Here is an 11,126-nt window from a genome sequence, read left to right as displayed (position 1 = left end):
CAGTAGAAAACCTAGTTAATGAGGAGAATAAGAAATAGACAAGGCTGGTATATAATAGCAGGAATAAATATAGACAAAATCGCTTATCAGATCCACACCTAATGATAGATGAGTTACATTGTTTTTGTATGAGAGAATGTCCTTACATTAAATCAGGCAAAATTTCCAGGGCTAAAATCTCCATTAAAAATTTACCAAATTTTCGTCCTTGAAACACAAAGGGCAATTTGGTGATTCCAATAGGTTCAATATTATAAATTTTGTTCAGAAGAAACTCAGACATTCATGTGGGGGAAGCAAACAGGTCTTCACATAGACTTCAAGCAGGTTCATCCCCTCTTTAAACAGCACTGAAGAATTTCAGGTTGTGTATTCCTGATCTTCACCATGGTTTCTAGGGAGAACAAGAGAGCAGCACTGACTGAGAAGCTGGAACAACTTCGTTCAGTTACAAACTCTGATGCAGTAATTCCCTTAATTTCCTGAACACTTGGTTCCACTGGGCACTTTTCATTCTCCTGTGATTCTCTATCTATGCAGTGATATGAAGCCTTTTTCATACATAGAATCTAGGCAATGATATGAATCCATTTCTCTCCTCTTATTCTTTTTCTTTCCCTGTTTGTGCTTGGACTCCTGCTTTCTAATTCTGTTTTCCACTGATTCCTTATCTTCTTTTTATGTTGTTTTGCTTATCATATCCTTACTCTCATATCTAAAAGAGTATTTATATTTCAGAATACAATATATGATTTCCCTCTCAATGCCCCCTTAATTTAGTCTAAATGTTTTTCTCACTTTATCTTTTCTGTTATGATGTGATTGAGGAGGATATCATGGATATCATCAATATATAGAACCACGATCAAACAAATAGAGATCAGAATTGACATCTTCTCCCTTTTCTGTGCTCAACTTAAAACCAAGATTTTCATACAATTAGAGACGTGAAAATAATGGGAAAGATAGGATTCTATGGATCAACTTCTCGTATCTGAAATAGGACCGATTACAGAATCAAAGAATGAAACAAAAAGGGAAAATTAAAGGGCTTAAAGGAGGAAGGAAAAATAAATCAAAGCCACAAAGCTGGTGGTGCAATTACTATCTAATACAGTAATTTCGTTCTGTGTTTGGCAGATAAGCAATACCTCTATCATACTTGATGCTTCCAGGTATATAGAAAAGTTGAAGCAAAAGGTAGAAAAACTGAATGTAGACGTCGCAACTGCACAAAGCTCAAGCGACCAAAATCCACTTCCAACGGTACAATCAGAATCTTTCTCTCTTTCTTTCTTTTTTTTTTTTTTTTTTTTTTTTTTTGGGTTGGGGGGAATTTTTGCTGTTCTCTAATGGGATTTCCATGTAAGTAACATGTCTATAGCTACCTTTTGTTTCTGCAGGTCACAGTTGAAACAGTGGAAAAAGGATTTCTAATCAATGTGTTCTCAGAAAAAAGTTGCTCCGGTTTACTTGTCTCCATATTGGAAGCCTTTGAGGAGTTGGGTCTAAATGTGCTCGAAGCTAGGGTTTCTTGTGTAGACAATTTTCGTCTAGAAGCAGTTGGAGGAGAAGTCAGTACACTCTTCACGTGTTTTTTTATTTACACAAGGACATGGCTACATGTTGCACCCACAGTTCTCTCTACCTCTCTCTCTCACACACACACAAAATTAAATACATCCCTCCTACCTGGGTTTGCAGCCAAATAAATGGAATCTTGAAAGGTATCTTGAGAAATAATAAAACCTAGAAGGCATTTGTGAATCCAAAGGGGAAGTAAATTATTATTCCATTTCATTGGCTGCAAACCCGATTGCAACCTAAGTTGCAGCAATATGTTTTCCATGAGAATGTGTCAGGGGTTGCTTCACATTATGGCTAGCTCATGCAGAAGCCTGCATAAGGATTTGATTAATATCATAACCTTTAATTATTATTATTCTTATCATCGTTTGCATGAGTGGCTAACTTTTTTGAGTTTATGTTTTATTCTGGGTTACATAGCTTTGCAAATGCTTATATGCCTGCCTAGGAACATTTTGTTACCTGTGATCGAATATACAAAACAAAATGGAAATTATGATCATATGCATAAACTTTGTATGTGAATATTTTGAGTTAATCTGATCGAGTGAAGTCTTTTAATTTTGCAGAATGAAGGACAAGTAAGCGTAGATGCTGAAGAGGTTAAACAAGCAGTGTTGCAGGCTATAAAGAACTGGAGTGAAAATAGTGAGCAAGAACAATAGAAATTGATCCCTTGTTAGCTTTCTCTTATCTTCCATCGTGTTGTTGCTCCCTGTTTTAGTAAAGTTGTCTAATTAATTAAGGTAAGTATCAGTCTTCTTTACAAATTTTTGTCATCCATGGTCAGAGCTTAGTTGCTCACCACTTTGAATCACAAAGTTCAGGCACTATATATAGATGAGAAAACAACTGAGGTTGAAGGACAAGGCTTCTGCATCTCTAAGGAAGCGCCTTTGTGTACTAAAGAGTAACATCAATCCCTTCTCGATTCGATTCAGATCTCTTTACTTCTATACAAGAGGATCTGGGGTGCACTTTGGTTTTGCAAATCGGTCATCAACCTTATAAAGAATGAAGGAGAAAATATACACTCCACTGAACTCACAAGGAGAAAGGAAAACCCAAATCTGAAAACAACGAAAACTACAAGGAACCCAAAACACCATAACAATGAATCACTACATCACAATAACAGCAGAGCTGACAGAGAGAACCTGGAACTCAGTGACTATAGACTTATTTTTCTCCCTAGCTAGATACTATATTTGGATGGAAAGTTTTTCATGAAAAAGTGCCAACGGATGAGCTCATTACTTTTAGAGGTATTCATCTAGGTTCTATCTTTGAAGGTAAAAGGATCTTTCTATACTATATTTAAATTGGTTCTACGTGCTGGGATTTCACCTCAAGGGTTCCAAATCATGGTTGTGGATCTTATTACTGTTCATCTTTTTTAGGGTTGGTCTTTCCTAGATTGGGTTAAGCTAAATATTGTTGGGTTTTACCTTGCTAATCCAACTAGGGCTGATGCATTTGGAAAGCTACAAAAGCAACAACCAGAATAGATTTTATAGATTTCTTCTGGGGCTGGAACTTTTGGTAGGAGCCTCTCCATCATGCATCTCCATGCCGGAGAAGGAAATCAGATTCTTTCCAACCAGGCAAGCCATCTCCTGATCCACCTACCCTCATAGTTGGGTTGACATAGGCCTGCAGCCCTGTATCATGGGCAGGCTATGTGTGAGACTGGAGCGATGGGAGGAAGGGCTGCCCAAGTGAAGAGGATCCGAACCTTGTAGGGAAGAATGTCAAGGAATCCTACACAAGAACCAAATAATAGAGGCCCAAATGAAGGATTTTGATCCCATCAAACAAAATCACAGGCCATTGATGATGGATATGACAATATCTTTTTTTTGGTAAAGATGGATATGACAATATCAAGCCCTATGAAATTTAACAATAGAAGCATCTTATTGGTTAGGAGTCCTTTTGGTTTCAACTCTTCATTTTTATTTTTGGATAATTATTTATTTGTGTATTTAATATCTATTGTGGAACCTATTTTTGTTTAAGAGAATTTAAAATAAAAAAAAAAAAAACCTCACAATCCATAATAGATTTTCTGGCAAAAATTCAGTCTAATCATTTTTGGAGTAGTTTTAATCAGGATGTGCATAAATGACCTTGAAAGGAGAAAAGGATGAGAATGCATGTCATTTACTCTTAACGTATTAGAAAACATGTCTCTACCCACCTATTTCTCTCTTACATTCCTTAGCTAGCTTACATTCCATTTTAAAAATATATTACAAAACTATTTACAGCTATCCACTTACCAAATATATTTTGCATTCTATAACTTATTTTTGCATAAAAATCACCAAAATAAAATTTAATTCTTGAGAAAAAAGGATTTTTAAAATTTATTTTTTTAATAGAGAAAAATAATAATGAAATTGATACCAAAAAGAGCCTAAATGTTGAAACCAGTTCTTGGCAATCTGGGGGGGAAAATAATAATAAGCCAATCTCAAGATCATTCTATTGATGTTTTTTTGGTGGTAAATTGTAGGTCTTAATAGGTTTAAATCGATGTAACATGTTAAAGACCCGTTGGGGGGAGAGGACAAAGAAGAAAGGGAGAAGGAGAAAAGAGGGGAGGACGAGAGCAAAATTACAGTAAACATCAAAGGGATTTATCTTTCACTAAGTTATATGTTGTTATCTGGCGTTTGTTTTCCATAAATAGGTTCAATAAGCTACACGATACAAAGATATGGAAACGAACTTAGTGTCTAAGGGCTTCTGCACAAGCATTATTTTGTAGAGTAATTTTTTTACCTTTTTGATTTTGAACTATTGAAGCATTTTCTATCAAGAAAAGAGACCTAAAAGTATGCTTTTAAGTTTTGGAAACGCCAATGTAGTAGCAATTCAGGCACTCTTCACTTGGGCAGCCCTTCCTCCCATCGCTCCAGTCTCACACATATAAGGGAAAGGATGAAGGGATAACCACTACTATAAGCAATTACAAAAAAAGCATTTCAATCTTTATAAGGGAAAGGATAAATTTGAAGTACTACTATATTCTGAAGTACTTAATAAGTAATTTATCAACCATATTCTGATCCTCATCACTTGGGCAATTACTTCTGAGTGTTGTTCTAACAATAATATACTGTGCAATTACAAAAAAAGCATTTCAATCTTTGTGAGGTTTCTCATACCTTACAAGCACTCTTCAGTTATAACTACATTTAGTATCATTACCAAGTAAAACAAGATCCGATCAATCCAAGAATTCTCTAACCCGGTTTACCTATTCTGCAATTTTCACAAGTATGAGAATGAATTAACCTGCAACTAAATCAACTGGAACATCTGGTTTAGTTTGTCACAATAAACAACTGAAAAACAACTAGCCATATGATCAGTGATTCCCTCAAGAGAGATAGTACTGAAGACAAAATCTGGCAACCTTGAAACTATATCATAGATGACTAGAAAAGAAAACATGATACATCAACTATTATTACATTCTTTCCTTTATCATATCTTTAATCTCATTGATCATTTCCACTCAATCTGTTTCTTGCAGATTACCCACCCCCTGGGTACTCTGATGTTAAAAGGGCCCTTGGGCTAAATTATGTGACAAACTTTGAATCCTAATATCAGCAGCTTTGTGGCAACAAGAATCCATCCAGAGCAAAGTTGAGCCAAAATATTTGATATAGGTCAGCAAATAAAACAAGGAATAAGGATACCATGACACAGAGTTCCCTGCTTTCTATTGTAAAAATCAGCCATGAAAACCTTTAATAGAAAAGAGGCTTCCATACTCCATGCATGAGATGATCAGTACTTTCGAGTGGAAACTTACCACATTCATTGGAGGGTTAAGTGGGTTTCTTGGAGTAACAGGCAGCGACAATGTGGACTGGATGCTTTTGGAGCACTGCTCCATTAAATATTTCTGATGAAACAGTTTTCTCTCTGCAAGGAGACTGGGATATAAATCTCTTCAAGAATTACAAAGATAACAAAATCTCCGTGAGATTCAATGTGTCTATGCTTCAACTTGTTGGTTGAAATGCAATTTAGGCGTCGCCCAAAAATTTTCCTTCCATGATCTCCAAGCCTTCCTCACTTCCTCCAACTCTACATCTGGAATACCTGTGTTTGCATCCAATATCTCAACCCATTCCTTCCACGGAGATTCTAAAGGGTCCAAGAATTTGGATAATTGAGGCAATAGCACAGAATCGTAAAACTCATCAACTGTATTCTGTATTTCTTCGGACTCCACCAATGTCAGCATTTCAGGTCTAGTAACATTACCAGGACGGAAACGCAGCGAGAAATGGTTCCCTCTTAGAATCAAAACTTCTGATGGGGCAAGTGGTAAAACGATCCGTGTGAACTTGTTTAATGATAACTCCAATATATCCGGTGGTAGTAACCTCCGTTTTACTGCCACTGCAGTTGCCACCATTTTGCGGATCTAATCAAATATTAAAACACAACAATTGAGAAATTCCAAGAAGATACCATATCAAAGAATTCAGTTTCAGAAAGCTTTTTTTTTTTTTTTTTTGTAAAGGGAGTTTCAGAAAGCTCACCACGGGGGGAAGGGGGGGGCGCAGGCTGATTTCTGTAGTTAATAAAGTATTTTAATGGTCACTCGACCAACACCAGCTGGCATTATGTGGGCATTGCCTGCAGATAAATACATCTAATGGTTGTCTTGGTAGCATCATGTGCTGCTCCTTATCATACATATAAAAGCTAACAAAAAGTCAAAATGGAAGACTAAAAATGAAAACAAGGAATACTAGGGACAACCAAGATTAGGGAATCATGACACACATATTTACTGCTTTGATGGACCTTACACCCATATTATAGCTCTCCTTTTCTGGCTGATGTGGAACACCAACAGAGATACGTGAAGATTATAATTGCATACATACAAGTTCACATGCATTATCAAATGTAAAATTCAAACACCAATCAGACTGTTAACATTCATGCCTAGCTGGGAAGAGTTCACTGATGGCTGGACAACCTACCAGATGTATAAATCTGCAAGCACTTCCTCCCTCCATACTGATGATAGGTGGACAACGATGGGGATACCAAACAACTAATTAGGTGATTTTAATCCAAACAAGGAGTATCTAAAACCTTAAAATCAACCACTATAAAGTGACATACAGTTTCTGTTGAAGGGACCCTACTAGTTTTTGTGATTGGCACCAACAAAAATATAGCCAGTAAGGGGATTTTCCGAACTATGAATGACACAAATTAAAGAGTATACTTACTTGATGCAACATGAAGGACTCTCCACAGATAGAAATCTCAACATAAGCTGTTCCCGATGAATGCTTCAGCTTCCCACAAGAACAGGAAGAAATCTTTCTGAAGTGGGACCCACTAAGCCTATCCTTCTCATCTGGCTCATGTAGCCATCTTGCACGTGGTGGTAATTGGATACCTTGATGCATCAAACTAGTGTCATGTTTTCCTGAAGTGCGAATTGGATGCTCATCTGCGTCATCTGAGTCAGAAGAGTTCAGATTTCCTTCATTGAGATCTGCCACAGCAGTCAAATCAACCCCAAAATTTTCAAATCCATCACTCCCCTCGGGCTCAGAAGAAGATGATTCCTTAGATGATTGTATTCTTCTATTTTTTTGGCCTTTCTTTGAAGACTGTTTCCTATACTTGGCTCGTGCTGTATAGTTGTGGAAAGGATGCTCACCCTGCCAAGGGAATGTACAGTGTGATGAGGTGGTTGCATGATTGTATGTCATAGAAAAATCAGAGTAGACAATGACATCAGAGATTAATAAATCTAACTACCAAGTGGATACCCCTAGATAAGCAACTTCCTGACCAGAAGATCAGAATTCTAAAGCCTTTGCCATCATTATCTCTTATTGTTTCCTCACCTCCATCAGGTCAAGTGAATGAATCACTCTATCAGACAGTGGCATCTTTTTCAGCCCAAAAGATGTCATGGAACTTGACAGTTTTAACTGGTATTCAAATAGTGAGTATTATCTCCGAACTGGAACTTATGCATAGTGAATAACAGGTCACTCCCAATTGTATTTCTGCTAAGAGGTTAAAGTCCTCCCAGGACACATGAAAACCACTGAGAAAATAAAAATGGTAAAATGATGCTCATACCTCGAAAACCTTGAGTACATTATTGAACTCTGATAAATGATTATCAATTTCTGTTAAATTGGAGTCATTTTTAATCCCAATAATTTCAGCTGGTAGAAGATAAGAATACTTCCGAATATTACATTCTCTTCTGGCATCAAAGCTCCTGAAAAGGCATAACCAAAATAAATGACGAAAAAGATAGGTCGCCGATTTGACTAACATATGAAGCATGTAGACCAAGAGTATTCTAAGTATAGGTCGCCAATTTGACTAACATATGAAGCATGTAGACCAAGAGTATTCTAAGTACTACATATTTGGCAAACAAAATCCTGGGCAGCTTCCTACTGTTATAATTCCAACCCCTTCTCACCCCCCCCCCCCCTTTGAAATCATGTTGAAGGAAAAATGATGAACCACACCATCTGGTTTCCTAGGTAAACCTGTCAGCAGGTATCCACAGGAGGCTGAAATTGGCATCATCACATGACTTATTTCCTTAGAATGTCTAACAATGTTTGTTTGCATGACAACTGCTTGTCTGTCTTTCATCCCACAAATTAGCCAGATGGTAAAATGGGAAGCTAAATGCAACAAAATTTTAGCAATTACATGGATACAGGTGGTGGGTTAAAGGGTCTAACCAACCTGTACTGTGTAAAGGTCATTTTGAAGGATTCTGAGGTATAATTTAACAAGTTGAGTTTGATATGTTTAATTCTGCAGATCTGGGATTTGTCACAACTCTTAATAAAATGTCTACATATCAGCAATATATCAGCTTCACATGACAAGAAAAGATAGGGATCTTATACTGTCTACTTGTATTCATCTTTTCCAGCCCCACTTTTAGTCTTCAACTTCACAAATTATTATCTGCTAATTAGATTAATCTACATAACTCTGAGTGAGTGTCTGTGTGTAATTATCAAGGCAGTTTATTTATAAAAGCCTAAAATCACATTCTCACCTTTGGGAAGGCAGAATGCTGAAAACTCTGATATTTTTGGTAAGATTCGAGTTAACATAATTTGCAAGAGCAATTCCATAGGGATCATCTTTCCATGCATGTTCAGGGATCTCCATCTTTAATGAAATCATGGTGGCCAAGGAATGAACCTAGAAAATTTACCAAGTGAAACAACATATAAATGAACATTTCTTGGTGCAAATATTATGATTAGTTTATTAAGTGAGGTTGCAACATCCATCCAAGAGAGAGGTCTAGGAATTGACTTACTCCTTTATCTGTTCGGCTACTTCTGTCCCACCCAATCTTGTGCAGATCCCCAAAGTTACTATCCCGGATTCCACCTGTCTTATAGATGGCAGTTTCCAGTTCTGCTTCAATGGCTACATAGGAAGATTAAACTTTACTGTATTACCCTGCAGTTTAGCTTGGCTGATAGATGCATAATGTAATTTCTGATTACTTAAGAAAAAAGCAAACCACAAAGAACCATGTCTCAGTTCACATGAATAGAATATATCTGACAAACCAATGATGACTATAATAGAAGTGATGCTAGCTTGTCACTAACATAGACAGTCATATTCATCCAAAAAAAGAAAAGGAAAACATAGACAGTCATTAGAGGAAAAAGTTAACAGCAGATAATAATGCCTTGTATATAGTTGTCACGGCATCTAAGCAGCCCAAGATGTTGGAGGGGTCCTAGATGCAAGGTGACACCATTAAGGCATTCAAGGCTCCTGAATGCCTATGCTACGCCTTGATAACTACTGTGATGAAGGTGAGTTTCATATCAAAGCAAACAGTGAGATGCATAAAGAAGCTACAGAATCTGATTGCTCTAAAAGAAACTTAATGAGATTAAAGATTATCTGCTCAGTAGGATGAGAAAGAGTCTGTCATGCAGGATGCCTTGAGCTCGCCATTTGTATTTTGTAGCAAAGTTGGGCATTCCTTACCCTGTAAATAAACTTTTTTGGCAGGCACATTGTGTTGTGTCAGGGGAGAGAATACCTTAACAGCTGACTTTAAGCTTTTCAGTTTGCCAAATTAGCACGTGCTCATTTGGCAACTAACAAAATACATATGCACTTAATTATTTGGAAAAAAAAAAACAAAAAAAAAATTGCCCCAAATAAAATTTCAAACCAACTAATAAATCTATCTCTACTAGACCCAGAATGGAAGCCGAAAACCCCCCCCAAATTCCCATTCGCTGTCGTTTTAGGGGGCCATGGAACAACCCCCCAACCGAATTTTTCTTACCGGAAAATATCCATATCCGCCAGCACTTAATCGGATAATTGCTTATCGGATCGGAAATACCGGATAGAGTAAAGTATTTAACATTTTTCTTTAAAAATGGGGAGGCGGACCGGATTCAGAATCGGAAATCTGCAATTTATAATAAGAAATATAAAAAAGTGACAATTATCAATCAATTATCGGATAAATCTCGGAACCCACTCTCTAATTTTCGGATTCGGGCAGATTTGCTAATCGGATTCGGATCGGATCGGGTTTGGGAACCAGAAATCCAAAAGTAATCTCTACCATGGTTATAAACAATTATAGCACTAAAAGTAAGACAGAAAATTTTGACACCAAAAGGACCAAATACCTCTCCAATTTGATCATCACTTGATTAATCTCCCAGTTAACAACAAGTTGAATTGGCGTGCATTTAGAATATTGGAGACAACAGTTTATTTATGGGTGCTCTTCAAATACATTATATTTAAAAGCATTCTTAACCTTGTCCCTTCTTTGTAAAACAAAGAGAAAAATATGAAACAGCTCTAGTGCAATTGAACCATATAAAAGAAACAGAAAGAAGTGAAATACCATGAATTAACCTCATATGAATCTCATTCTAAACAGACATCACTAGTGAGATATTCAATAAAAATGGCCACTTATCTACCAAATTATTCCGAATGTTATGAAGTACAAGAAGAAACTTACTCGATAACGAATCGTCGTCTAGTTGCTTTTGCAAACCTGTAGAGAATCACATAAATGTTAGACTAAAACTAGTTTAAAAGAGCAAGATAAGAATGTACCCAACGAGCGTTACAAGTTGGAACTTTACCTCTGTAATCAGTTCCAACGTACCCAACCCGCATTACAACTTTCTTCTTCCGAAACGAATCCCATCTCTTGCCAGAAACCTGGATTTTCTGATTCGAAGTCGACGGAACGTCAAGGTTTACTGCAGAAGTCGACAGATTCAAGCAAAAAAAATTCATAGACTTCCTGCTCGAGAAAGTGAAATACAATCTAGGGTTCCGAATCCATGGCGAGAGCGGAAACCTCAAATGAGAAATTGCCATTTTAAATTCGAAACAAGGAAGTCCACGCAAAAGACTTGCCGAGTGGAAGGCGACGCCACAGAGTGAGAGAGGGTTAATAGTGTCTTTCTAATCGAAAGCAAGGGAAG

At 37.0% G+C, this 11,126-nt stretch overlaps 2 protein-coding genes across 3 annotated transcripts; one reads left to right on the top strand and one right to left on the bottom strand.

Moving 5' to 3' along the window:
* Nucleotides 1–262: 262 nt before the first annotated feature.
* LOC149008108 (transcription factor bHLH61-like) lies at nucleotides 263–3,443 on the top strand. The gene is made up of 4 exons (XM_089167453.1): nucleotides 263–465; nucleotides 1,141–1,266; nucleotides 1,404–1,574; nucleotides 2,157–3,443. Exons 1-4 carry the CDS (start codon nucleotides 388–390, stop codon nucleotides 2,250–2,252), a joined length of 471 nt encoding a protein of 156 aa, XP_089023579.1. The 5' UTR covers nucleotides 263–387; the 3' UTR covers nucleotides 2,253–3,443.
* Nucleotides 3,444–4,675: 1,232 nt separating this feature from the next.
* LOC149008107 (Pseudouridine synthase family protein) lies at nucleotides 4,676–11,107 on the bottom strand. Of its 2 annotated transcripts, none has more exons than XM_089165526.1 (7): nucleotides 10,779–11,106; nucleotides 10,652–10,687; nucleotides 8,954–9,066; nucleotides 8,684–8,832; nucleotides 7,732–7,876; nucleotides 6,861–7,301; nucleotides 4,676–6,037 (listed from the first exon to the last, which is right to left on the bottom strand). In XM_089165526.1, the coding sequence occupies exons 1-7, from the start codon at nucleotides 11,017–11,019 to the stop codon at nucleotides 5,603–5,605; spliced, it is 1,560 nt and encodes a 519-aa protein (XP_089021652.1). In that variant the 5' UTR covers nucleotides 11,020–11,106; the 3' UTR covers nucleotides 4,676–5,602. The 2 variants fall into 2 exon arrangements, with proteins under 2 accessions (XP_089021652.1, XP_089021653.1); XM_089165527.1 differs by having other exon boundaries at nucleotides 5,929–6,012; nucleotides 10,779–11,107.
* Nucleotides 11,108–11,126: the final 19 nt, after the last annotated feature.

This window comes from Hakea prostrata, chromosome 8 (assembly GCF_041222555.1).
Source record: "Hakea prostrata isolate BN-2017 chromosome 8, UWA_Hpros_2, whole genome shotgun sequence".
NCBI lineage: Eukaryota > Viridiplantae > Streptophyta > Magnoliopsida > Proteales > Proteaceae > Hakea > Hakea prostrata.
This window is presented reverse-complemented; position numbering and strand designations above follow the sequence as displayed.